Source organism: Lynx rufus, unplaced genomic scaffold (genome assembly GCF_022079265.1).
Source record: "Lynx rufus isolate CCGP_SWC_20201006 ecotype Redwood Valley unplaced genomic scaffold, mLynRuf1.p SCAF_9, whole genome shotgun sequence".
In the NCBI taxonomy this organism is placed as follows: Eukaryota; Metazoa; Chordata; class Mammalia; order Carnivora; family Felidae; genus Lynx; species Lynx rufus.
Genome location: NW_025814897.1, coordinates 109468479 through 109496424, shown reverse-complemented (window position 1 = coordinate 109496424; position 27946 = coordinate 109468479). Strand labels below are relative to the sequence as shown.

At 50.8% G+C, this 27946-nt stretch overlaps 2 protein-coding genes across 3 annotated transcripts; one reads left to right on the top strand and one right to left on the bottom strand.

The window, feature by feature from the left end:
• Positions 1-124: 124 nt before the first annotated feature.
• SF3B2 (splicing factor 3b subunit 2) lies at positions 125-16155 on the bottom strand. 2 transcript variants are annotated; one of them, XM_047070747.1, is made up of 22 exons: positions 16008-16155; positions 15782-15828; positions 15404-15481; positions 14394-14642; positions 14127-14177; positions 11959-12076; positions 11346-11446; positions 10944-11040; positions 10671-10762; positions 10065-10280; positions 9778-9915; positions 9531-9611; positions 9086-9313; positions 8156-8305; positions 7400-7489; positions 7179-7286; positions 5825-5932; positions 5403-5545; positions 5218-5319; positions 964-1063; positions 688-873; positions 125-371 (listed from the first exon to the last, which is right to left on the bottom strand). In XM_047070747.1, exons 1-22 carry the CDS (start codon positions 16138-16140, stop codon positions 300-302), a joined length of 2688 nt encoding a protein of 895 aa, XP_046926703.1. In that variant the 5' UTR covers positions 16141-16155; the 3' UTR covers positions 125-299. The 2 variants fall into 2 exon arrangements, with proteins under 2 accessions (XP_046926703.1, XP_046926704.1); XM_047070748.1 differs by having other exon boundaries at positions 14127-14174.
• A 6695-nt stretch (positions 16156-22850) lies between these two features.
• GAL3ST3 (galactose-3-O-sulfotransferase 3) lies at positions 22851-26377 on the top strand. Its single transcript, XM_047070326.1, has 2 exons — positions 22851-22975; positions 25207-26377. The coding sequence occupies exons 1-2, from the start codon at positions 22851-22853 to the stop codon at positions 26375-26377; spliced, it is 1296 nt and encodes a 431-aa protein (XP_046926282.1).
• Positions 26378-27946: the final 1569 nt, after the last annotated feature.

The following is a 27946-nucleotide window of genomic DNA, read 5'->3' as shown; positions in this document are numbered from 1 at the left end:
GAGCTGACAGTGCAGAGCCTGCCTGAGAGTTTCTCTCTCTGCCCCTCCCTCTCTCTTGTTCTCAAAATAAATAAATAAACTTAAAAAAAAACACATAAAAAAAAACGAAGGAGGATCAGAAGTGTTACATATGCATCTCTTTCCTTGGGAAACAGCTTTATTTACAAAACAGATCTAAAATAAGAACATGAAATGACAAGCCCTTGGGAACTGTGGGAGAGCTGGCTCTCGGGGACCATGTGTGAAGCCCAAGCATCCAGACAAAGAGCTGAAAGGAGGGCCAGGTATGCGAGGGGGACCTAAAATTTGAACTCCTTGTATTTCTTGCTGCCCCCGCGGCTGTCCTGGGGCTGAGCTTTCCGTTTCTTTTGCTGGAGGAGAGAAAGAGAAACAGGTTACAACAAGTGAAACAACCCACTGATCCCCAAGACAAGGGTGGGCAGCCTGACTCAGCCACACAGATCTGTGGAAAAAAGTGCTAAAACTGGATTCTCAGACTTGGATGAGCTCCCCTCCCTGTGCCTTAGTTTCATCATCCTTAAAGAGGGCAGCCCACCAGAGGATTTCTAAGGTTTCCAGCACCAGGGAAGCTCAGGGCAGCAGAGAGGACACCACTCCACTGAAAAAGGAGTCCCTGGTACCTAGTTCCTGGCTCACACCCAGCTGGGTTCCCCTGTGACCTCCTACCTTCTGTTTGGCAGCATGCTCAGCCACCATGTCACTGAAGTCTTCCTTCTCCACCTGTGCCTGCTGCTCCCGCACATGCTCCTCATACTTCTGGGTCATGGCCATGGGATCCAGCTCCAACTCTTCAGGTGCTAGGGCCACTTCCACACCTTGCAGCTCAGGAGCTGGGCCCTTCCGGCTCATAACCTAGAAAAGGGATCAGAGTCTTGTCACCTACAGAAAGGCTTAGAAGACTTAGTTTCCGCCCCCTTTTCCAGCCCCCAAAAGAATACTCACTGTGGACATGTCATAGATATGGGTTGATCCCATCATGGCTCCCCCAACAGTGGCCGTTCTCTTCTCTGGTAACACAGTGAACAGCTGAGGTGTCTCACTTCTACAGAGGACAATGGGATCAGGCCGAAAAAGGAAGGGATAAAAGGGTTTCCAGAAGAGGAAGCAAAAAGAACATGAGCAGCACCTCCACCCAGCTCCCAGAAGAGATTCCAAGACACCCAGAGGAAAAACAATGCCTAGGCCGCCTCTGCAGGTCATGGAGACCCACAAGAAGAAAGGATTGTGTCAGTGGGGAGAGGGGTGGGATGGCACTGATTCTAGGAAATACAGCCTGGAAGGAAAACAGAGACTGAGTTAAGGGATCCCCTGAACCAAGTTTAGAGATCAGAGTCCAAGATTCCCACACGTGAAGAAGGGCTAAGGGTCAGGCTTAAAGTTTCTGAAACAACTCTGGTACACAGAAGATGGCAGGAGAGAAGACACTACAAGAGCTCCTGCCCAAAGTTGTACCTGGGGTTCTAACACAGAGAACTTAAACTTCCAGTACTTCCTAGGGTGCAAGAACCATCCAAGCCAGTCTTACCTAATCCTTGTTCCCTATACTCCAACCATAGTACCCTTCTTTCTTTTCTTCCTTGAATATGCAAAGCCTGAGACTTCTGCTTCTGGAGAAGGAGTAACAGGGACCAGATTTACCCTCCCACCTGAAACAACCAAAAAATGGGCAGAACACAAGAAACAAAGGACATGGGGTAACAAAGGGGAGCGACTCAGGAGAGACAGGAAACAAATGAGGTGCGTCCTTCAGTTGCCCTGTCTACTGCAGTGAGAGAGTCTGCAGGCCATGAAACGAGGAGGGGGAACCCATGTAGAGCCCAGAGGACTTCATGAGTTGAAGGGATGAACCCCAAAGTCCACAAAGGCCTAGGCAGCTAGAGATCACAGGACAGAGTCTTAGGGAAGAGACAGCAGCACAGAGACTTGAGAACTCAAGAGACCTAAAGAGGGCCCTCCTCAAGTACTCAAGGGAGTACTCTGTGTGAGGAAAGTACCAGAGCCAGGGAAAGAACCACCCACCTGAAAAGCAAGACTTGAGATAATCAAACTGTTTCCAAGTACCCTGACGGTGTTCCTGAACAAAGCTGAAGATTTGTAGAAATACAAAAGAGGGGCGCCTGGGTGGCTGAGTCAGTTAAGCGTCCGATTTCAGCTCAGGTCATGATCTCACCATTCATGAGTTCGAGCCCCACCTGAGGCTCTATGCTGACAGCTCAGAGCCTGGAGCCTGCTTAGGATTCTGTATCTCCCCCTTTCTCTGCCCCCCCCCAAAACATTAAAAAAAATTTTTTTAAGTAAAAAAAAAAAAAAAAAAAAGATACAAAAGAACCCTGGGCCCAACAAGGTAAATTTCACCAAGTCTGGCCTTCAAACAAAAGTAAACAAGCATGAGCAGCAGCAGAAAACACAATCCTTAATGAGGAAAATAATTAATCAATTTAAATCAACCCAGAACCAGCATGTTATTATAACTGCCTGCCATCTGGTTCAAAAATAGACACCCAGAACATATGAAAAGATCCAAATCATACAGCTAGAGATGAAAACGACACTGGATGGGATTACTGTCAGATTAGAACCCACGGAAAAAAACTTGAAGAAACAGGAATAGAAATTTTCTAAAATGAAATACAAAGAGAAAAGGGGTATTTTGAAATGAGCAGAGCATTCATGAGCAGGAGGGCAACTTCAAACAGACCTAATACACGTATAATTGGACTTGCCAAAGGGGAGGAGAAAGCAAAGGGAACAGAAAATATATTTGTAGAAATAATCAGATTTTTTCCAAAATTCATAAAAATGATTAACTCACAAACGCAAGATACTTACCTAACCCCGCACAAAGAAACATGAAGAAACTACACCATACCACACAGAATTAAATTGTTCAAAATGGGGAAAGAGAAAATCTTAAAAGCTGCCAGAGATAAAAGGACACATTATATACAGAATAAAGGAAGGAATGGGAATGCGAGCTGGTGCAGCCACTCTGGAAAACAGTGTGGAGGTTCCTCAAAAAACTAAAAATAGAACTACCCTACGACCCAGCAATTGCACTACGAGGCATTTATCCACGGGACACAGGGGTGCTGTTTCGAAGGGATACATGCACCCCCATGTTTATAGCAGCACTACCAACAATAGGCAAAGTATGGAAAGAGCCCAAATGCCCATCGATGGATGAATGGATAAAGAAGATGTGGGATATATAGACGATGGAGTATTGCTCGGCAATCAAAAAGAATGACATCTTGCCATTTGTAACCACGTGGATGGAACTGGAGGGTATTATGCTAAGTGAAATTAGTCAGAGAAAGACAAAAATCATATGACTTCACTCATATGAGGACTTCATTGTTTCACTATATGCCAAGTAATTTGGATGTAAATTTTAAAAAATTAAAATTAAAAAAAAATCTTAAAAAAAAAGAAGGAAGGAAAACAGACTTCTCATCAGAAACAATGCAAGAAAGTCACCACAGCAACATCTTTAAAATACTGAAAGAAACAAAAAATTTAATAAAACGCTGTCAACCTAGAATCCTATACCTGGCCAAAACCTTCCAAAAATCTTTGAGGAGTACCTGGGTGGCTCAGTCAGTTAAGCCTCTGACTTAGGCTCAGGTCATTATTTCACAGTTCATGGATATGAGCCCCCACAAAGGGCTCTGTGCTGACAGCTCAGAGCCTGGAGCCTGCTTCAGAATCTGCATCTCCCTTTCTCTGCCCCTCCCCCTGCTCGCCCTCTGTTCTGTCTCTCTCAAAAATAAACATTAAAAAAAAAAATTCTGGGGCGCCTGGGTGGCTCAGTCAGTTAAGCATCCGACTTCAGCTCAAGTCATGATCTCACAGTTCGTGAGTTCAAGCCCCATATCGGGCTCTGTGTTGACAGCACAGAGCCTGGAGCCTGCTTTGGATTCTGTGTCTCCCTCACTCTCTGCCCCTCCTCCACTCAGGCTCTATCTGTCTCTCTCTCAAAAATAAACACTTAAAAAAAAAAAAATCTTTCAAAAGGACAAGTGAAGAAGTTTTGAGACTGCCAACACTTGAAAGAATTCATGACCAGCAGCCACACAAGAAATGCTGAAGGAAGCCTTTGTACACAAAGAAATGAAAGATCACTGAAAATGGCAATTACATAGCTTAATATATGACTAATTATGTAAATCTCTCTAAAAGATAACTTAAAAAAAAAGATAACTGACCTTTTAAACGAAAATAACCACAGTGTAGGATTTATACCATGTAACAGTAAAAAGCGTGACAACAGTACAAAGGTTGGGAAGAGAGAAATAGAAGTGTGCTGTTGTTAGGTGCTTGCTACTCTCCAGAAGTGGCATATCACTTGAAGGCAGACTGTGATAAGGATGGATATTATAAACCCTACAGCAACCGCTAAAAATAACAAAACAGAGCTTTACAGTTAGTAAGTCAACAAAAGAGATAAAATGGAGTCATAAAAAATGTTCTATTGAGGCGCCAGGGTGGCTCAGTCGGTTAAGCATCCAACTTCAGCTCATGTCATGATCTCGCAGTTCACGAGTTCAAGCCCCATGTCAGGCTCTGTGCTGACAGCTCAGAGCCTGGAGTCTGCTTAAATTCTGTGTCTCCCTCTCCATTCCCTCTCTCTTGCTCTCAAAAATAAATAAACATTAAAAAAAAATGTTTTTAATATTCTATCAATCTAAAACATAGGAAAATGGGAAGATGGAACAAAGAACTGTACGGGCAGAAAAGAAGATTATCTCATGGAAAAGGGGCCAACTCACCAAGAAGACTGGACAATCCTACACATTTATGTCCCTAATAAGAAAAGTTCCATGGCAGGACCATGTGAAACCCATGCCTGTCTTAGGCACTTCTGGTTCCTCCTGCCCCAGATCACCCTGTGGCTGGCTCTTTCCTAACATTCAGCTCTCAGCTCAAATACCTCACCAAGGCTTTCCCAAAGACCTCCCCACCCCCCAAATCTCTCTACATCCCATTACCTAGCTTACTTTGCTACACCATCCTATCTCCACCTGAAATTACCTTGTTCTCTAATGAACTGCTTACCAAGCGTTTTTCACTGCCTAGAGCAGTGCCTGGTGTTCAATAACTGATTCACAAGGGAAGGAAAGCGGGGGAAAGTCAGCTGGCCAACCCAGAGGCTGAAGGGAAAAGTCCTTCCCTCTCAGCCCTGCCTGGCTCCCTCACCCGTCCATCGCTTCCTCAATCTTCTTCTTCCTCAGCTCGATGAGCTCAGGGGTCTCCATGCCAGCCGGCACTGACGAGAACCCTCCAGGAGTGATGAGGCCACTGTGAAGACAGAAACAAGCTCTGAAGTAAGGAGAAGGCCCGCAATGCCGGACTACTTTAGAGACAGACCCTGCTCTCCCCACCTGTCTGCAGGGGTAATAAAGCCTGTCTCATCTGGTTTATCTTCATCACTTTCTTCCTCTTCCTCTTCTTCCGAAGACTCCTCATCGGATGGCTCCAGCTCCCCCCAAGGGGTCCTATCAATCTCTTCCTCCTCGGTCTTGGTCTGAAAGAGATCATTCGTTCATTCAGCAAATGTTTACTATAAGCCTATCATGTGTCAAGCTGTTGCAAACTCAAAGAATATAAAAGTAAACAGACAGACAATAGCCTCCGCCTAAGGAGAGCTCATAGTCTAGTGGAGAGCCTGCAACACATCTCAGGAAATGTATACCCTTTTTCAGACTTTGAAACTTCAGAACACCCAGCTCCTCCCTGATAATGAATCTATAAACCAACTGTCTCTAAACTTCATGACCTCAAGTAAGACAGTCATGGTCTATACCTGAAATTCGGCAGCATTGGTTCCGAACACATCACCGTAGAGTGGTTTCCCAGTCTCGTCTACTGGGGGTTTGCCCCAGCCACCAGCGTGGTACCCAAAGGAACAGCTCTGCGAGACAGGAAATGCAAGTCAGTTCTGCTCCTAAGCTCCAAAACCCTGGAGCTCTGAAGCCCTGGAGAAAAGTCACACTACAAAGAATAGAAACTAGCACTCGGTAACTCTGGAAACTATGATTTCAGAGAAGAATTAAACATCATAAAGCATTATAAAGCAAAAGTAATAAGCAACAAAAATCCAGAGGCAATAGGATGGGAAGATGGGAAGCAGAAAGTAGACTAATAACCTCAGCCTTCAGGGTAGAGCCCATGCTGTCTCAAACTAAAAAAAGTACTTTAAAAAACAGAACTCTAACTTCTTCCTGATTTTTTCCTAACTTTGAAAATTCTCTCTCCCTTTTCCCCTCTCCTGGGCTCTCACGTGCTCTCCCTCTTTCTCTCTAAAGATAGATAAACAGAAATTTCTTTAAATGTTCGTTTATTTTTGAGAGAGAAACAGAGCACAAGCAGGGAGGACAGAGACAGATGGAGACACAGAATCTGAAGCAGGCTCCAGGCTCTCAGCTGTCAGCACAGAGCTCAAGGCTCGAGCTGCGACGCTCGAGCTCACGAACCGTGAGATCATAACCTGAGCTGAAGTCGGATGCTTAACCGACTGAGCCGAGGCAGAAGTTTTTATCTGAAGTTTAACAATTCCTTGTTTTCACTTTAATGAGTTTGCTATCTATTAAAATTTTTACGTTTATTTATTTTTGAGAGACAGAGAGAAACAAAGCACGAGCGGGGGAGGGGCAGACACAGAGAGGGAGACACAGAATGCAAAGCAGGCTCCAGGCTCTGAGCTGTCAGCACACAGCCCAATGCAGGGCTCGAACCCACAAACCGTGAGATCATGACCTGAGCCGAACTCGGTGCTTAACCAACTGAGCCACCCAGGCACCCCATTAAAATTGTTTTAATTTAACGCTTCATGTTTAAAAATGAAAACTTAATGCCATTCTTGAGATAAAATTATTTCTATCAATGTATGTATCAGAAACACATTTGCCAAATTTTAAATCTTGACTATTTCCGAGTGATGAAATTATGGGTGATTTATTTTCATCTTTGAACTTGTTAAATCTAATTAACTATTTTATGACGAGCATGTCAGATTTTTTGAAAAACAAAAACTATTACCCTTTTTGGGGGAAGAAAAAAGAGAAAGAGAGACATGGTGGGATGAGAGAAGGAAAACTACATCATCCTCTAGTTAACAAGCAGGGGCAGCTAAAAATGAAAGAAAGGACAGTATTCACCTCGGGGATGGGGGAGTTCAGCCCAGGAATTTTCAGGTTGGGGTACGACGGGGGTGGTCCATATCGCTGCATGGCAATCAGCCACGGGGGAGGGACCTTGTGGGCATTCTGCAGGAAAAAGAGAACAGGATATCATCTGCCCAACCCTGTCCTTTGTCTCCCTTCTGCCCTAATTCCCACCCTCTTCTTGGCTTCCCCAGTCAAGGTTAACTGGCACTCACTGGTCCTACTGGCATCCCCAAGGAAATCCTCAGCTCATCAGACAGATCTCCTGGCTTCTTCTCCTTCAGTCGTGTTTCAAACTCCTTCCCCTGAGAAAAAAAGCAGAGCACGCTGTATTATCAATGCCAGACACACACCGGGAGTTCAATGGCAAGAGGACAAGAGAACAAAGATGAGAAGTCCCAATCCACACCAGATACAAAATCCCACTGAGGGCTGCTTAGTGCCTGTCGATTCTCAGCACTCCTTTCCCTGGCTAACGTAGGAAAAAGAAAGGCCAGGAAGGAGGGGGAGAATCAAGATTTCCAGTGCTGACATTAACCCACTAGAAAAACATGGCCAGATTTAGGGCCTGCTTTCTCCTCTGTAAAATGAGGGCACTCGACAAGATCATCTCCAAGATCCTTCCACCTCGAAAATTCCCTAATATCACGGTGACTACTATTTCAAGGATCAGGAAAAAAATAAAAACTTTTCTCCCACCCTCAGTCCTAACTGTTTTATACAAGCATCCACCACTTGGCCCCTCTGTCCCTAACCAATTACCACTTTTTAAAGACATGGTCTGGATCTCTCCTCCCAAAAAACCACCTCATTTTAAGATTTCAAATTCTACTCCATCCAAGGGGAGTTAATGAACAATTCTAAGGCTGAGAGTAGGAGCCACTGCACCAGCTTAGAAAGCCTTCCCAACCAAGAGTCACACAGCCATGACCAACGGCCCAGCCTTTGCTCCCCAGCCCCCACACCCGAACCTCATAGTATAGGTCCCCGTGGATGGTCAGTTTGGGCTTGGTCTGCCACTTGAAGAAAGCATCGTGCAGTTTCTGGTAGTCAATGTCAATCTTCCCCATCTTGGGCCGAACCTTCTCTCTCATTTTGGACTTCATGGTCTTCTGTTCTTCCTGCGGAGAGTGGCAGAAGATAGGTCATGAAAGGTATTCACCAAGTTTGACACTTCCAAAGAAATAAAGAAAAACCTCATTTGTGTCATTCCACAAGTCACCAAAATCCTTCCCGTTCAAACCTCTCAAACTTACATAATCCATATTGCGCAAAACCGATGTATCATATAAAATCATCCTTGGCTACGAATGTCAATAAATATTCTTTTAAGCCATCTGATCAAGAGACTGACCTCATTAGCTGCCTCCGGAGAGAACTAGGTGACCGCAGTCTAACTGGGAGGCAGTTTTCATCGCGTACTTCTGTACCTCCTGAATTTTTTGCAGTACACATAAGTATTAGCTACTCAAGGTAGATAATTTAATTTAATTTAAAAACTTGGATCTAAGAAGTTACACAGCTGCCATGGATCTCTAGCCACAAAACATATCAGGCTCACATTGGTAACAGAAAACGGTGGACACAGCCAAAGGCAGCCTGCAGGAAAAGGAGTCACTGTGTGCAGACAGCTCAAAGAGCTGGTAGTGCAGGCAGGGGACGAACGAGGAGACAAGACGGACACCTAGCTCGGAACCCTGAGGCAAGCTCTGTCTACCCTTCACGAATTGATGTCTTTCCCTCTCATCCTGTGTCATATGCAGCGCTGACTTCTGGAGAACGGATAATTAGACAGTTAAGAAGTAGATGGGTTTGGGGAACAAGATTCCTGATTTTCAAACAGGCTGATATTAAGGATGTGGATCCTGCAGGGCAAATCTGAGCCCTGCCCCGTCCCTTACCTTCTCCTGCAAGGCCTCCCGCATCTCCTGGATGCCTGTGCGTTTGATGAAGTCTGGCAGCTCGAAGGGAGGCTTCTCAATGCCTCGTTTGCCTTGTAGGTACTTGCGCTTAAAACACCAGTGGCGTGGCACAGGCACAGAATTCCTGGTGGCCTTGAGGTGAACCAAGAGCTTGGGGTCCTGTGCGGTGACATCATGCATCTCCACAACGTCAGGCCGAGCCACGAGCTGGAAACCATAGCAACGTGCCGCTAGAAAGCCCCAACCTCTCAAATCGAAAACTTTCTAACTTTCTCTTCTTCAAAGGACACATACCTAAGTCAGCCAGGCCTCCTTCAAAACCCTCCTCCCTATCCCCCAAAGAAAACCCCTGTGGATTTCTAGGAGCTCCTCACGGGGTCTCCCGGCCAGGCTCCGGGCTCTGCTGGATCATCTAGGGTCTCACCTGCTTGAGTTCAGCCACAGTGAAGCGATTCATTCGGCGCAACTTTTTCTTGGACAACTTGGGGGCCTCGGGCTTCTTCTCCTAGAACAAAACCATCACTTCTTTTGAGCAGGACTACTAGGAGCGAATCACACTGCCCAGCTCACCCCAGAGGGATTCTCCTTTCCAAGAGTTCACCATGGTCCCTCACGGGTTGCATCTCAGCCATCTCAAGTCCCTATCTCCCCGACAGCGGAGGGGGCCTCACCTGTTCATCATCACTGCTATCGTCGTCACTGTCCTTGTGCTCCTCCTCAAAGCCCTTCTTCTTAGGGGCTGCAGAGTTCTCCAGTTTGTCAAGTTTCTCTGGCTCCTTCTCTTTCTCCTTCTTCACATCATCAGTGAGCTGAGGAGACAGACACCACGGAAACCCCAGCTGTGTCTCTCCCTAGTTCTTGAACCCAGCGCTGTAAAGATGCCCTCCTTACCGTCTTTCCCCATCCCTGCCCCTTCCCCGCTCAGCTTTGCCCCTTCAGAGTATGCTGCTCCTTGTACCTTGAAAGCCTCAAAAATCCTCTTGAAGAAGATGAAGTTGGGCTCATAAATCTCAGGTTCTTCGGTCACGTACTCAATTTCAACATCAGCTGCCGGGGAGTCAGAGCCACGGGACCGGGTTGATTCTTTCTCTCGGTCCCCAGAGCTCTCAGAGGACGCCCCCCGAACCCGCTGGGGCTTTTTCTTCTTCTTTCGGTTCCGACGTTTCCGATTTTTCTGCCAAAATAAGGAAAACCAACTGGGTCAGAGAATCCAAGTACCATGCCTGCTGCCTAATTTCCTCATCCAATTTCCCCAAAGAGCTAAGAAAAGAGGCCTTGAAGTCAGGCTCCAAAGTTCTGCCCCTCTCAAGCTGTGTGCCTTTCAGTAAATTGCTGCACCTCTCAGAACCTCAGTTTTTGCAGCTATAAAACAAAGGCATGCACAGTACTCTGCACTCCAAAGATTTACGGCAATTAAATGAAAAAAAAAAAATCCCTAAAATGTGTAGGACAGAAACTGGCACAAAATAGCAGCTACTACACATTGATCACTTAGAACTGGTGTTACTTTAGTGCCCAAATACTGTCTCCTGACGTTCCTTCCAGACTCAGCTCCATCCCATACCTCTTTCTTGGATACAGACACTGTGTCCTCCTCAGTCTCTGACGCTGACTGGCCCAGGGACGAGCGAGTGTCCGTTTCCATTTCCTCTTCCTCTGTAAGGGAGGAAGGTGGCTATCAGACTCCCCACACTGGTACCCTGCCACTCGCCCGCAGTAACTCCTCTTTACCGAGAGCCAGTTTCTCTCTCAAACCCTCCTTGGAGAAGGGATGGAAGAATGCAGACTCGGCCGCAGCCTCTCTGTCCCTGCAGTCCGTGGGACAAAACACACTCACCCTGCTGAGAGTTCATCTCTTCCTGGCGGCTCTCCTTCAGCTGCAGGATCTTTTCCAAAGCCTGGGGGATCTTGGGTCCCACAGAGGGGTCATCCATCTGCAACAGACAACCCAGGCAGAGGGGATGATCCCAGGATTTCCGCCTCTTGTACCAGAAAGGCTGCCAGCCAGGGGATGTCAACAGCAGACAGCAACACTGACTGCGTCAAATCATCCCTCAGCTCCCCTCAGAGTGAACCTCTGCCCCAGAAATGTCTCCCGGCCCTATTTCCTGCCATATCTTGATATGCTTTAACGAAGCATGGCTTCCTCCTTCACCCTCCCGCTCCAGAAGTCCTCCCATCTCCCAGAATTCTCCTAAACCACCCTCTCCTGTCCCTAGAAAGAAATCACCAATCTCACCTCTCTATTCTCATCTCCAGGGGGTGGCGGGGGACCACGAGGCCGGGGAACTGGGGCCCCCATGGGCAAAACAGTGGGAGTGGGGCCCACCGGAGCAGCAACTGTGAGAAGAAAGAAATGCAAGGTCAAAAGAGACAAAACACCCATTTTAAAAATTACCTTCTTTGGGGCCACCCGAGCAGTTCAGTTGGTTAAGCATCCAACTTTTGATTCGGCTCAGGTCATGATCTCATGGTTCATGAGTTCGGGCCCCACATCGCGCTCTGTGCTGACAGCACAGAGCCTGCTTAGGATTCTCTCTGCCCCTCTCCCACTCATTCAAGTGTGAGCTCTCTCTCTCTCAAAAATAAACATTAAAAAAATTATCTTCTTTGCTAAAGGTGTGATAGCCACCCTTAGGGGGGAGGGGCTGACAGGGAGCCAGTGAGAGCTTTTGGGGTGCTAGTAATATTTTGGTTCTTGGTCCAGCCAGGTGCCGGTTGCATGAGCGGTCAGTTTTAAACAATTCACTGGACTGTACACTTACAATATATGCACTTTACGGGGTACGTACTTACGTGCAAGAGTTTTCGATTGTGTTCCTTTCCCTTCCCTTCCATTTCCAAGGTCTTACCTCGAGGACCCAGAGGAGTGCGAACACCAATCTGACCCATGTCTTGTGGGGGCCGAGGGACTGGGGTGCCCATCTTTGCAATCTCCTGCTGCCGTTCTTGCTCCAGGAGCACAGCTGCCTGCCAGAGACATGGGAGTGAAGACACAGCTTGGAAATCCATCGAACAGACAGCCTCTGGCAAGTGGATTCTTTAAGTCAAGTAACAGGCCCATGGAGAATAATCAGGTACATCTGAGTTTGGACATCCTCACCACCTGCACCTTTCTAGACTACTGATCCCAATGGAGGAGGCCTCCCCTCCCGTCAGAAAAGGAAACCCCTGGAAATAAAAAAACAAAAACAAACAAACAAACAAAAAAACAGCCCAGGAAACTCCTGGTTCCTAAAAGAGAACTTAACACTTAGCTTAACACTTAACACTTCTCCTAAGAGAACTTAGATAGCTGCACACTATCTTCTACTTTCTAACAATGGTTTTTTCCCCCAAGAAGTTATTCTTTTTTATTTTGAGAAGGAAAGAGAAAGAGCACACACGAGCACGCGCAAGAGTACTAGTGGGGGAGGAGCAGAGAGAGGAGGACAGAGAAGCCCAAGCAGACTCCTTGCTGTCAGTGCACAGCTTAACTCGGGGTTCAACCTCCCAAACTGTGAGATCATGACCTGAGCTGAAACCAAGAGGTGGACAGTTAACCAACTGAGCCACGCATGTGCCCTAAGGCATTAAGTTATCTTTAAGGAACAATAAATATTTTTCTTATACCTGCTCCTCAAGATCTAGCACAATCTAGGGAAAAAGAGCACTTTGTAAACAATTCCACATTCACTCCTATTAATGCTTACTTTCTAATACTCGCAGTAACCCACTGGGAACAACTGATAAAATCCATCTCTGGGACTGAATGTCTTATGTATCATTCCCTAACTTACACCTACCACAGTCTAAATACGAATAAATGGCAAAATTAACCCAAAGTCCTCCCCAAGGTACCAAAAACGACATCACATAGAACTAATAGAGATTAGCAAACTTTTTTCTGTAATAGGCTAGATAGTAAATATCTTAGGCTATAAGGACTGTTGAAAAGACTACAGTATATTCCTGATTTGTTTCCTTTTTTTTTAAAATAATCCTTTAAAGATACATAAGCTGGGGCACCTGGGTGGTTCAGTCAGTTGAGCACTCACCTTCAGCTCAGGTCACGATCTTACATTTCAAGAGTTCGAGCCCCACATCGGGCTCACTGCTGTCAGCACAGAGCCCCCTGTGGATCCTCCATCCCCCTCTCTGCCCCTGCCCCATTGGCACTCTCAAAAATAAACAAACATAAAAAAAAAAAATTAAAGACAGATAAGCCATTCTTGGTGGGTGGCTCAGTCGGTTGAGAGTCCAACTCTTGATTTCGGCTCAGGTCATAGTCTCACAGTTTGTGGGATCGAGCCCCATGTTGGGCTCCGCACTGGCAGCATGGAGCCTGCTTGATATTTTCTCTCTCTCTCTCTCTCTCTCTCTCTGTCTCTGCACCTCCCCACCCACATGCACATGCTCTCTTTCCCTCAAAGTAAATAAACTTTAAAAAAAAAAAAAAGAGGGGCAAGTGGGTGGCTCTCTCTCTCTCTCTCTCTCTCTGTCTCTGCACCTCCCCACCCACATGCACATGCTCTCTTTCCCTCAAAGTAAATAAACTTTAAAAAAAAAAAAAAAGAGGGGCAAGTGGGTGGCTTAGTCAGTTTGGCCACTGACTCTTGATTTCGGCTCAAGTCATGATCTCAAGTTTCATGAGTTCAAGCCCTGTGTCGGGCTCTGTGCTGACTGAGCAGAGACTGCTTGGGATTCTCTGTCTTTCTCTGTCCCTCCATTAGTCTCTCTCTCTCTCAAAATAAATAAACTTAAAAAAAAAATTTTTTTAATAATAAGTAAATAAATAAGTAAATAAAAAGAAAGAAGATAAAAACCACTCTTAACTCCCAAGCCCTACAAAAACAGATCACAGTCTGTAGTTGATCAACTCCTGGGCTCCAGAAAAGATGGGATTATCTGGGAGATACTAGAACTTAAGGATGAGATGACCTCCACGGAAAATCTGAATGGTGCATCATGTTCTGGACACTAAGCACTAAAGTGACAGCCAGTGGACTGGACCATGGGGCCAAAGGTTGGGGGGCATTACCCGCTTCTGCTGCTCCAACAGCTCATGTTCCTTCAGCGAATGATCTCCCTGCTTAAAAAACAGAACAAGGTTACATCGGCACCACCACCCCACGGGCCACACTGCCACAGCTCTGCTTCCTGGGGTTCTTCCAGGCTAGGGTCTACGTTCTAGTCTTTGGTCCAGACCTGCCCCGAGGAGTTGGCCCCAGGATCCAACTCTCTCTGAGGCTCCATTTCCCCTTTAGGACCCTGAGGAGACCCAGGCCCAAGCTGACCCCTGTCCCACCTGCTTGGCACGCTCCTCTTGCTGCATCAGCAATGCCGCCTGCTGCTGCGCCAGCTTTAGCCGCTCCTCCTCTGACAGAGCCACGGGCTCACCCACCCGGAGAGGAGGCGGGGGTCCCAAGTTTGGTGGGCGAGGTCCAACTGCCATAGGAAAGCCAAGGCCAAGGCCTGGCGGAGGTGGTGGGGGTGGCGGAGGAGGTTGCAGAGGGGGGAGTCCCATGGGTGGCGGCGGCATGGGAATCCCAGAGAGCTGTGGGAAAAAATGTGAACATCAACTAGGAAACATTTCTCTACTGCAGATATTTGCCGGGGATCCACTGTGAGCCAGGTGCTGGGATTCAAAGTCAAATAACAAACAGTTCTTGTGCTCAAAAAGAGAATACCCTATAGCAGTATCGGCAAAACAAGATGCTAACTTTGGGACACCAACCAACGAAAGCTATAGACTCTCTCCCCAGAAAAACATGAACACAAATTTTGCACACAATTTCAGGAGATTCAAGAACACCTCTGAAGTCCACCTGGGAACTCCTCATCCCACACACAAAAGTCAACAAAACCCGTCAGAGCCACTGTCCTAGAGAAAAAGTCACATCCTGGCTCAGAAAGGACATGGAAGTTGAGAAGACTTAACACAGGAGCCAGTGTGTCCCAATGACTCACTGAATGTAAAGGATATGAAACCAAATCAGGGAGTGAGCCGTAATGTCTCGTTAAATAAAACAAGAACTGTGTCCTGGAAAGGCAAAAAAGAGTTATTTCCAGTAGAAGGAGGATCAAGTCTGGCTTCCAGACTATTTAAGCTGGGATCTTAAAAGACAGACAGACTTTGGAGAAACAGACATTGATTAAGGAAGGAGGCGAGGATCATGACCAACGGAAAACTAAAGAGCTCCCAACTGTCTTTGCATTACCTCTCTGCCCAATCTGTTAGTTGCGTCCGCAATACACTTAATGTGAGAGGGGCTACCTGAACAGAAGGCATCTTATAAAGCAGAACAACCTCCTTACCTGTGCCGACATGGGAGGAGGAGCTGCTTTGTCCCCATCTTCACCTCTCAGAACCGGCCGATTCAGCACGATGCCAGTCTGCAAAAGAGAAAGAACTCCAGGTCAGTCCAAGAAGAGCTGTTCCATAAAACGACATTCACTCCCATTCATTCGACAAAATTTAACCAGCGCCTGTCTGACAGAGCTTGGGCTAGGTACTGAAGAGAACTAATATATATACAGAAACGATTACAACTCGTCAGATAATGACAAGAACAGGCAAAAACAGAGAGCCCTTGCTTACTGTGTTTTGGTACGTAAGAAACTAAGACCGAGTCATGACGGATCGCGAAGGCCTCCAGAAACGGCCTAACCCCACGTCCCGCCGCCAACACTTACCTGGCGAGTGTAGGTCTGCAGCCGCTCCACCAGCTCCTCGCGACTCCCTGCTGGGCAAAGCAAAGGATCAATGGGGTAGGTCAGGCCGAGCAGGCCCGCCTGACCCAGTCGAGCCCCAGCGGTCCGCCTCCGCCCCTCCCCACCGCCTCCGGGTCTCCGGGGTAACCAAGCTCCGCTTCTCCCTAGGCCTACGCTGCCCCGTCTTTTGACCTCCCGATCTCCTTACCCTGGATCGGAGCTCCGATCTCTGCCAGTTTGGCCTGAAGCTCCTGGGCAGCCCAAGCGCCATAATGCCCAGGAGGTGGCGGCGGCGGCAGCTGCAACTCTCCTTTGGGAGGCTCGGGATGCTCGGCCGCCATCTTAGCCGCAGGAAGGCGCGCGACCAACCCGGAAGTTCGGGCCAGACCTGGTGCCCACTTCCCGGAAATTCCGGCAGCGTCTTACGTCACGTCCGGGGGAGGGTTGGCAGGCCCCTTCGGATCCCCAGGTCCCCAGGCGGCCTGGCCGCGAAGTCTTCTGGGAGTCGTAGTACTCGGGTCCCGTTTTCTGAGGGTCCGACTCCGGGAGGATGGATCAGAGCTGAAGCACGGAGAACACTGGAGCTGGAGCGAGGGCGGGGCTATGGACGAAGATGACCCCGCCCAAAGGCGTGCTATCTGCGTCTGACCCGCCCAAGCGCAGATCAGCCTTCCGGCCCGACTCCGAGCTCAGGCGCGAGAGGCCCGGACGCTTAAGTTCCTTAGGGAGTCCTAAAGGACTCATTCCCTGGCGGCCGCCGGGTTGCGGGCGCCAAGCGGGAGGTTGCAGCCGATGCCTGTGATAAAACAGTATCTGATTGTCTGCCCGCCCACCCCCGGCCCACGGAGGGATGAATGGGCTGAAAGAGGATCGGAGCCGGGAAAGAAGCGGGCTGAGCTCCAGCTGCCGACCTGGGGGAAGGGCCACAGTAAAGCCCCTTTTTCCACCTATCAGTTCCGCTCAAATGTCTCCGTTAAGCTTTCTCCAGTTCCGCTCAAATGTCTCCGTTAAGCTTTCTCCCGCTTTCCTTTCCTTCCTTGGAGCTCCCACAACATGTACAAACATCTACCATTTGTTTTAAAGCCTCGCCCCCTTTTCTCCACCTCCTCCGCAAGAACGCGATCAGGGACTTCGTCCTTTTGCTATCTCGCAACATCTGGCGTTCAAGAGCTGCATCGTAATGATTGATGGGGGGGGGGGGGGACCGAAACGGTCTTTTGGGCAACAGGATTTGCGTAATTTTTAGTCCCGAAAATGAACTGAGGACTTTGTCCCCTCATCCCCACCGGCCTACCAGAGGAGTCGACGCTGCCTCACTTACCCACCCTGCCACCACCAGTGGCCTGTGCGTCTGAGGGAGGAATGTGCAGATGCCCCCTGCCTGTCCAGCTCCCACCTTCCCTTATCCTAATCTGTCAGTCAATTCAGTTTCTGTCCTCACCTCCACCACTAGCTCTGAAGGTCCCCTTCCCATTTTAGCCCTGCCCTCTCACTGACAGGCTCACTGCCTGTGTGAGTGTGTGGTGTTGGGCGAGTGAGCTGGAAAACTCAAATAAAATGGTCTCATTTTCCCCCCACACCCACACCCTCCATATCTTCTTTCTAGCATGCTCCATGTCATTGACCGACCCCCCCCCAAGAGAAGTAGCTGAGGGCGAGGAAAAAAATAATGGGGTGCCAAGTCTAGGGAAGGTGGGTTCAAGAGAAACAGAAAAGGACTGAGCCAGGAAGGTTGCTCACATCCTAGCCCTGGATAGGAAATTCTCTTTCCTCCTGTCCAAGCCTTGATCCTTCCTCTTAAAATCACCATCACCACCCCAGTCTCCTGACACTCCCAAAGGAAAAGCCAAACCCAGAAAGGGCAGAAGAAGTACCAGTGGTATTCTCCCCTCCAGCATGTCAGCCCACTCAGGTAGAGCCATTCTGACCCAAAGGAAGCATCTTTCTGCTTCCCGTAACTGGAGAGCTGCTCGCAGGTCACCTGAGGCCGAAGGGCCCTAGACATGTTTATGTGCTGGGGACGGTGATAGAGGTCTCTGAGACAAGATAAACTGAAGTCTGGTAAGTGAGGAGGTAATGTAGCTATGGCCAGAAAGGGACAAGTGGGACCTCATTATAACAGCTCTGGGACCCAGGCAGGACAGAACCTCCCATTGTGCAGAGGCGGTCACTGAGGGGCAGAGAGAAGTTGACATTCCCAACAGGCCAAACTGGGACCACAAGCAGTTCTCCTGATTCCGAGAGTCCCCATTCCCTTCACTCTCTTAACAAGGATCCTCGCACAATAGCTACCTGTGTGGGGCTAGAATGGAATCCAATTCCTTCCAGTCCCAGTTTGGCTGGCTGTCCCAGCTCCAGGCTCTTGCCCTAACAGGTCAAGAGGGTAGGAGAAAGCCGAAGTCCATGAGAACCAATGAACTAAATGTAGGGCTGTTGGTATCTGCCATGACTTTGAGAGGTGCTGCTGCCCAGCTCCAAGTGGTAGGAGTTAGGGTCTAAGAAGGGAGTAGAAAATTCAGGACCACCCCCTCCCGCACCCGGGTACGCCCACACACAGACACACAGGAGTTTACACAGAGCCTTCACACATATCACCTCTGCAGTCTCCGAGCAGCTCCAAGAACAGCTCTCTATCCTAGAGCTGAAAGTATCCAGGCCCACGGAGTTGGCTCTTGACTCTGGGTCTTAAGTTCAACAAGGGTTGAACTTGGGTTCTCAGATTCCCAGTACAAAGTGCTAAGGCTCTGGTCAGGAACAAGTGAGTCTGGAGTCCTGCTATAGGGTAGGAGTGGGTCAGCAGCAAGGGGATTGCCTCAGGGGCTGGAAGGAAAGGGTCTTCAGGGGTGGGAGGGCAAATGGGACCAGCCCCCAGGCTGAAGCTGTGCTTCTCTGCTGGAGGTGGACAGAGGAGGGAGGGAGTATGTGGATGCTGGTAAAGGTACCCGTGTCTCTAACTCCCCTAGGACCCACCAGGCCAAGGTCGCCCAATAGAGCCCAGGAATGCCCAGCAATGCCAGAGTATCCAGATACCTTCCAGGCCTCAGTTTCCCCTTCTGTAGAGTGAGGGCAAGACGCTGGCCACATTGCTGAACCTCTCTGCAAGGCTGCCGGGCGATGCCCGCATCCGAAGACGCCACCCGGAGATTGTTCCTGGGCAGCCCTCAAGTCAGAGCCGCCCCCTCCTCTTCCCGCTCCCCTTCCCCTCCCCCTCCCCTGCACGCTGCCGGCCCCCGCCCCCGCCCCGCCTCCGGTGTGCGATGGGGGGGCGGACGGCGGGCAGAGCTGAGAGGAGAGCGGAGTCGCCACCTGATCCCATCCAGGCTCGGAGAGGAGAGCGAACCGGCGCTCGGCGCTCAGGGTCCCCGGCGCCCTGCGATCCGCATTGGATCTCGGGACAAGGGTTTAGAGATAGCGGCGACCACCCCAAACCCGGGCCGGAGGCAGAGCCCGCGGCGTAAGTACTGCAGTGGCCGGCGTGGGGCAGGGGGACTGGGGTGGACCGGGCCGGGACAGGGGACGAGGGGTGGGCAGGAGAGTGTCGCGGGGGCCTGGTGCCTGGAGAGCATGGGGGCGGGGGGCGCTCTACCCCCCTGGGGAACGAGAGAAGCCGGGGTGAGAGGGCGAGTCTGGCCTATCCCCTGTGGTGACCAGATCCTAGTGACCGGATCCCTGGGGTAGGTGGGGATGAAATTGAGGGAATGGGGGCTGAAGGGGCGGTAGTGATGGAGAGAGAAGGATGAAGGGAATTTGGAGGCAGGGATGACGTGGGGGTGGATGGCAAGGAGAGGGGGCTGGGGAGGACCTGGCAGCAGGCTGGGAGGAAAAAGGCAGGAAAAGAGAGAGGTGGAAAGATATTTGATCTCCTGAGCCACTAATCGGCAACCCCCTCAGCCCTCACTCAGCCCCTTCCTCTCTAGTGCCCTGGGCAGTTTCCCTGCTCACCGGGCTGTGCCGTGCTCTAGTAAGGACGGAGTCTCCAGGTCACCCGATGGTCAGGGCTGGTGGTCCAAGCTGGGACACCCTCCCCCTCTAAGAGCACCCATATTGGCCCTAGAGCTGGAGGGGAGAGAGAAAAGGGCTCATTTGGGAGTGGGTGGGTGTCCAAGCCCGTTTTCAAAGCTCTGCCTAGCTATACCATTTTTTCCTTTGGTTCCCTGGAGAAAGGAAAGCAATTTGCAAAACCAGGCAGCAGCCTGAGGTAAATTGTTCTGACTAAAATTAGCACTGATATTCTGATGAGGCTGGGCATCCTGACCTGTCTGGGACGGCTGAGGGAAACTCTCTCCATGGAGAAGACACAGGGGAGGCAGAGGAGTTTGAAGAATACAAGGGGCAGGAGCCAGGGCCCCAGGAGACCACCACCCACCCCACACCAGCCTGGAGATTACAGAGGTTAGATCCAGCCCTGGCCAGCCCCCTCCCCGGGTGCCAGTGCCCTGACTCCATCTCCAGAGGAGGCATCATGGAGAGAACCTGGCAAGGGAAGGGAGGCCGCTTCCAGTGTCCAAGCAGCACCCTCTCTGAGGACCTGGAATGTTTAGCCTGGCCGAGTGCCCACCCAGAGGAGACAAGGTTACTGCTTTCAAATACCTGAAGGTCTGTCATGGAGAAAAATGATCCATGTGGTCTAGGACAGCAACACTAGCAATCATATAGATGGAAGGTGGAAGGGGACAGGCTGAGCAGGGCACTCATAGTGGCAGGCTGATCCTAGCTGTCCCAGAAACAACTTTTGAACAGCTGAGGCTGCTCAGAAACGGACCGGGCTGTATCTGAAGGTAGTGAGCGTCCCGACACTGGTGGTGGCCAAGCAGAAACCGGTGCCCACCTTAGAGGTGGTGTCCATGAAGTTCTTGCGCTAACGATGCCCTATTTCAAGGGGACCTTAGACGAGGGTCTGGCTGGCTGGGTCCCCAGGGCTAAGACATGGAGGGGAGTGGGACGGAGGAGACCACCAAGCACCCTGTTGTCCTTCTCTGTGTGGCCTGCTTGAAGCACTTCCCAGGGAAAGTCCCCGCAGCGCTCTCTCTGGGCTTGACCTCCTTGGCTGACCCAGAGTCCTCTGAAAATAGAATAGTTTTAGCGACTTTAGCAGTGATGTGAATAGGTTGACTTCCCACTTTGCCCCCTTGGGAAACTCCCATCTTGTCACCAAATCCTCTAGGCAAGACGAGTGGCAGAGGCCACAGGCTCTGACTTCCCTTGTAGGCTTCCTCACCCTCGCATAGCCAGCCCTTCTCTGCCCTTAACAATCCTTGAAAAGACAGCAGGGCCTTAGGCTTTCTCTGCTATGCCCTTGGCTGCCCTCTGTGGTGGACCCTTCACCCCCCTCGGCTCCAGGCAGATTAAGTCTGTCTGCAGGCTGGTGGAGGAAACCAGGTGATGCAGCCTGGAGAGAAAGGAAAGGCCTAACCATCACATCATTCCACCCGAGCAGGTTTAAATGTAATCCAGGATTAATGAGAGGAGAGGGGAAGGTAGTGGTAAAGAAGAGGAACTAGAAACCAAGCTCTACGCCCCAGCAGGAAGTGATGGTCAAAAGTTTTTACGTTACCTCATCCCTCCTGGGACCCAGGTGTCCTAGTTCCACATACGTGCAAATGCCCATAGGGTTCCAGGCTCCCTCTCCCCTTTCGAGAGGTGTGAATGTGAGGCTGACGCTGAACCCAGACCTGGAGACTAAGGCCCCTGAGACACAGACACCACCCTAGTGGGGAGACAGACATTGCTGCTGAAGCTGTCTTTCCACCAGGACTGCCAAAGGCCAGGCTGCCCTTGAGCCAAGGCATTTGTGCAGAGACAGGTGACTGGCTGGAAAACAGGCCCTCCCTGCTTCTGCCTCTCACTCCTGCCACTCACCTGGGATGGAGGCCCATCTTCTTCTGGAGAATCTCAGCGGGGAAACAAGCAGGAGCCCCTCTGTATTCCCCACACCCCCCCCCTTTCCCCTCTCCCTGGCTGCCATGTCATGGCCTTGGCCAGGCACCTCTCACTGCAGAGTCAGCTGACAAAGTGGCCAAGGTTTCAGGTGTCTAGGGATGGAATCCAGATAGGGTTCTGGGATTTCAAGTCCTTCCTTTCTTTCTCTCATGGATTTATTGGTCTTGGGCCCTCAGGGCAGGAGCCCAGCTAGGAAGGCTCGGGGCTGAGAAACACGTAGAACTACCAGAGTCCAGAGCAGGGATGGAGAAATCCGTGTTCTGTGGAAGCAGCACACATTGCATCTAGAAGGATGGGCTTTGGAACCAGAAAGAACAGGTCTGAATCCTGATTCTGCCAACAACTGTGTGACCAGGGACAAGTAGCACCATGTCATAGAGCCTCAGTTTCCTTGTCTATAAAATGGGGAATAATGCCTGTGTTAGGGTGTGGTGGGGATTAAACGGCATTAAGTATGTACTAGTGTGGTACATATAGTAAGCCTGCAGTATCGATGCCTTACGGATGTCAAGAGACTCGAGAAGATATAGGTCCAGTCAGTGGTTTCTGAGGAGCTCGGTCTCTGGGGAGTCAAGACCAACTCTTGGCTGAAGCAGTCAGGCAAGGAATCCTGGAGGAGGGAAACCTTGAATTGAGACTTCTGTGCTTTAAGCCAAGCACTGGTGCTAAGGCAAGTCTACTGGGGGCGGGCAGACAGAAACAAATAACCACAAGACAAAGACGAATTAGGGCCAGGCCGAGAAGCTGAGACAGGGCTCCAGGGAGGAGTGGCTACCGCTTGAAGGGCTGGCCACACCCCAGAGCCTGTAATTCCACCCAAGACTAAGTTATCTAGAGGGTGCGGAGATAGGGTCTTGGAAACGGGAGGTAGGAATCCGATCTTCTCTGGCTTCTCTGCGCACCCCACCCTTTGGAGCTCTCCTTTGCACCAGTCTTGCTGGGGCCCACAGTCCATCTCCTCTGCCCGCCGCAAACCTGTTTGCCTCCTTCTCCTGCCAGGCCTCTCAGGAATACTGGCCCTGCTACCAGAGCCCCAGGAGCCCCCATGAGTGCTGGCGAAGGGAGTCCTGGATAGCGAGGTCCCGGCTGGTCCAGGGGTGGGTACCCCATCATGCCACCCATCCTCCAGCACCTGCAGCAGGCCTCCAAGATGATGAGCCGCAGAAAAATCCTGCTGCTGGTGCTAGGGTGCAGCACCTTAAGCCTCCTCATCCACCAGGGGGCACAGCTCAGCTGGTAAGGGGGCAGGGCCTCACTGCATGGGCGGGACCCAGGGGAGCTGCATTCTTGCCTGGTGGGCAACGGAATTGGGAACTCTCCTTCCTACTCCTTCTATCTGCCGGAAGGGTCTGTCTTCTGCTGGGCTTTGTTCCTTCCATTTTTCTAAACTTATTTTTTTTTAATGGGCTCTATGCCCAACATGAGGCTTGAACTCACGACCCCAAAGACGAGTGTCGCATGCTCCACTGACTGAGCCAGCCAGGCGCCCCTCCTTCCCTCTATTCTAGTTGTGCTTTCTATATATTCTCTTTAGATCCACACAACCTGCTTGGGCAGGCACTGGTCTTCACTGAAAGGTTGCTTGAAGTCCTAGAGTTAGTGACTTAAACTGGGATTCTAATCCCGTCCAAATGCTTCCCGTGGCATCACATTCTGAGCGCCTCCCCAGAGGACTGCAAACAACTTCTCATTACTTCTGCTGTGCTGGGCAAATCCCCTCACTTTTCTGAGCCTGTTCCCTCATCTACAAAATGGGGATGATGCTACGGGTGACCCAGTTAGTCACCGTGATACAGGATACGTGATGACTAGCAGTAGCCCTTACCCTGCTCCATGATTCACTGTGTGAACCCACCAAGTCCCTGCACCCTTCAGGGCCTCATTCCCATTTTCTACATGGTCTGCCCAGAAGAATGGTGTGAATAGGCCCAGTTTTTGTTGGATGATTTAATGGTCTTTTGGTAGGGCATCTGTGTAGATATTATCCTGAGCCCAAATGGGCCACAGATAGGAAATCTCAGTGGTGTTCTCAGAGCTGCTTAGGGTTCTCCTCATTACATGATGCTTAGGATAGAAAAGAAACAATAGTAACTCAATATGCAGGGAATTTACAGGTCACCTGTCATCCCAAACACCCTTGTTTCAGGAATAAGGAAACAAATGAAAGCTTCATGAAGGCTAGGATTGTTGTCTGGTTTTTATACTACTAGCATATTTCTTGAACCTAGAACAGTGCCTGGCATATAGTAGATGCTCAAAAAAAAAAAAAAACTTATTGAATGAATGAGGCTCCAGAGAATCTAACAGAATCACAAATCAAATAGATTGCCTCAAAGCCCGTGCCACTCACCTACAAGATGAGAAGCCAAAGAGTAAAAATGAGAAAAAAGCTAGAGAACAAGAGAATATGGTGACTTGATTTAGTTGCCAGACAATGTAAATGAGTTTTCTCCTTCTGGTCCTCAGTTTGTACATGTGTAGAGGAGACTTTCTCAAAGATCTCCAAGGGCCTCTGTCCTTATATTAGTTGTTTCTGTGTAACCCAATTACCTCAAAACTTAGCACCTGAAAACCTCAAACACTTATTATCTTGGGGCATCTGGGTGGCTCAGTCAGTTAAGCGTTGGACTCTTGATTTCAGCTCAGGTCATGATCTCACGGGTTCATGGGTTCAAGCCCTGCATCAGGCTCTGTGCTCAAAGTGCAGAGCCTGCTTGGGATTCTCTCTTTCTACCTCTCTCTGCCTCTCCCCCACTCATGTTCTCTCAGTCTCTCTCAAAATAAATGAATAAAACTTTAAAAATAATTTTAAAAAACACTTATTATCTTGCTTCTGTGGGCCAGGAATCCAGGTGTGGATTACCTGGGTTCCTCTGGCTCAAGGTCACATGGCATTGCAATCAAGCTGGCTGCTAGGGATGCAGTCTCATCTGAAGGTCTGATTGGAAATGCTCCCCTTCCAAGCTCGTTCATGTGGTTGCTGGCAATATTCAGTTCTTCAAGCAGGCTGAAAGAATGAGGCCCGGTTCCTCAGGGACTGTTGTCGCCTGGTGCCTCCCCATACAGCTGCTTACAGTATGGCAGTTTGCTTCTCCTTGCGTGAGTCATCCCAGAGAGAGGCAGAGAGACCAAGATAGAAGCCATTGTCTTTTTATAATGTAATCTCAGGAGTGGCATCCCATCATTTCTGCCCTCTTCTATTCCCGAGCAGCATCAAGTCCCGCTCATACTCATGGGGAGGGAAATACACAAGGGCGTGAATACCCAGAGGCCAGCAGGGATCACTGGGGTGACGTCATACTAAAGGCCGCCTGGCATATCCCTCTACTGGTTCATGGGTATAGTCCGGGTTGGACCATTCTGTGGCCCGTCTCACCATCCTTGGGGAGGGGCAGGGGTCGAGAAGCATCCCTCTCACACCCTCCACCCCCGCCCCCCCTCCCCCGCACACCTCCCGAACTCTGCAGGTACCCCAAGCTGTTTCCTCTGAGCTGCCCGCCTCTGCGGGACTCACCGCCCCGCCCCAAGCACATGACTGTGGCCTTCCTGAAGACGCACAAGACTGCGGGCACGACTGTCCAGAACATCCTGTTCCGATTCGCCGAGCGCCACAACCTGACGGTGGCCCTGCCGCACCCGAGCTGCGAGCACCAGTTCTGCTACCCGCGCAACTTCTCGGCACACTTCGTGCACCCAGCCACGCGGCCACCGCACGTGCTAGCCAGCCACCTGCGCTTCGACCGCGCCGAGCTCGAGCGCCTCATGCCGCCCGGCACCGTCTACGTCACCATCCTGCGCGAGCCGGCCGCCATGTTCGAGTCGCTCTTCAGCTACTACAACCAGTACTGCCCGGCCTTCCGGCGCGTGCCCAACGCGTCGCTCGAGGCCTTCCTGCGCGCGCCCGAGGCCTACTACCGCGCGGGCGAGCACTTCGCCATGTTCGCGCACAACACGCTGGCCTACGACCTGGGCGGCGACAACGAGCGCAGCCCGCGCGATGACGCCGCCTACCTGGCCGGCCTCATCCGCCAGGTGGAGGAGGTCTTCTCGCTCGTCATGATCGCCGAGTACTTCGACGAGTCGCTGGTCCTGCTGCGGCGCCTGCTGGCCTGGGACCTGGACGACGTGCTCTACGCCAAGCTGAACGCGCGCGCCGCCAGCTCGCGCCTCGCCGCCATCCCCGCGGCGCTCGCGCGGGCCGCGCGCACCTGGAACGCGCTCGACGCGGGCCTCTACGACCACTTCAACGCCACGTTCTGGCGCCGCGTGGCCAGCGCCGGCCGCGCGTGCGTGGAGCGCGAGGCGCGCGAGCTGCGCGAGGCCCGCGAACGCCTGCTGCGGCGCTGCTTCGGCGCGGAGCCCGTGCTGCGGCCCGCCGCGCAGATCCGCACCAAGCAGCTGCAGCCGTGGCAGCCCAGCCGCAAGGTGGACATCATGGGCTACGACCTGCCCAGCGGCGGCGCCGGTCCAGCCACCGAGACCTGCCTCAAGCTGGCCATGCCCGAGGTGCAGTACTCGAGCTACCTGCTGCGCAAGCAAAAGCGCCGGGGCGGCGTGCGGGCCCGGCCGGAACCGGTCCTGGACAATCCCCCGCCGCGGCCCATCCGGGCGCTGCCCCGCGGCCTCCAGGGCCACTGAGCTCTCAAGAGTCTGGATCTTACCCTGCCCGTCCGGAGTCCTGCCTGGGACTGCCCCCGGGCCATCCGCCTCATCGGGGCCTCTTCTGCTCAGTACAGGGGCCTTGTCTCCCAACCTGAGCCTGCCTCCCTAGGGTGGGTTGAACCCCATCTTCGTGGTGGGTGCTGATAGGCCCGATCGAGCCCCGGGCCACCCTCTTCTCCTCCCTAACTGGTTGGTAACTTTGACAAGAGGTCTGAGGCCTGACCAGAACTGCCCACCCTGCCGCCTTCTGTGGGTTGAGCCCCACCTGTCTTTTTTCAAGTGGGTGAGCCCAGGCCTCAGAGGGAGACTGAGCCCCGGGAAAGGCTGCTTTGTCAGCTTCCCGGGCTGCTCTTCCTCTCAGGGGTCAGAGACCCCCCCACACACCATCTGTCTTCCAGGTTCCACCCTCCCCAAAGACCTAAGCTGCTCCCAGACTCCCAGAACCAAGAGTTCTTGGGTTGGGTTTTTTGTTTGGTTGGGTTTTCTTTCTCTTTTTTTCTTTCCTTCCTTCTTTCTTTCTTTCTTTTTTTTTTTTTTTTAATAAAATACTTTCAAAAGGTACAGGTTGGTTGTCAGTCATTGAAAGCCAGATTTCCCACGTTTGAGGATGAGGCAGATGCCCAAGAATAGCAGCTGTGACTGTCCCCATGAGGAAGGGGCCCAGGCTCAATCAAGCTCCTCCACCGCCCTTCCCAGAGGCTTACAATTCTCAACAACCTCTTGACTGGGCTCACTGGTGCAGACTGGCCACCTCAGCTCGACTTATTTTTCCTTTGAGAAAATCCAAATCATTCTTTTCCATTCAATTCAGCCCCACGTACTGAACGTCGTCTCTAATTTGGGGACATAGGTGGGCAAGGCAGATAGGGTTCATGGGCCTCATAGGGCTCATGGGGAGACATTGGAACTGGAGTGGGACATGTAAACTGAAGGAGGGACTGGAGCTGGGTAGAGGGGAACACTTCAGGCTGAGCGGGGGCTAGATGGAGGATCACACTAGCAAGGAGGTACTCAACTCCCCCTTTTGAGTCACCAACTTCACTACGGGTCCTCCCCACAAGGAGAAGACACCCTGTCTCGGATAAAGTCCATTCCCCGCCCCTGGTGTTCTTCAGCACAGCAAGACATCCAGCACTTCAATGTTTATTTATTTTTGAGGGGAGAGGGGGGATGGAGGACCCGAAGCAGGCTCTGTGCTGACAGCAGTGAGACTGATGCGGGGCTCGAACTCACAAACGGTGAGATCATGACCTGAGCTGAAGCTGGATGCTCAACTGACTGAGCCACCCAGATGCCCCCTCCAGCACTTTAAAATGAAACTCCAGGAGCACCTGGGTGGTTCAGTTGGTTAAGGTCCAACTCCTGATTTAGGATCAGGTCGTGATCTCACAGTTCGTAAGATTGAGGCCTACGTGGGCTTGCTCTGACAGCGTAGAGCCTACTTGGGACTCTCTCTCAGGAGAGAGAGAGAGGGAGAGAGAGAATGAACAGGCGAGGGACGGAGACAGAGGGAGACACAGAATCCAAAGCAAGCTCCAGGTTCTG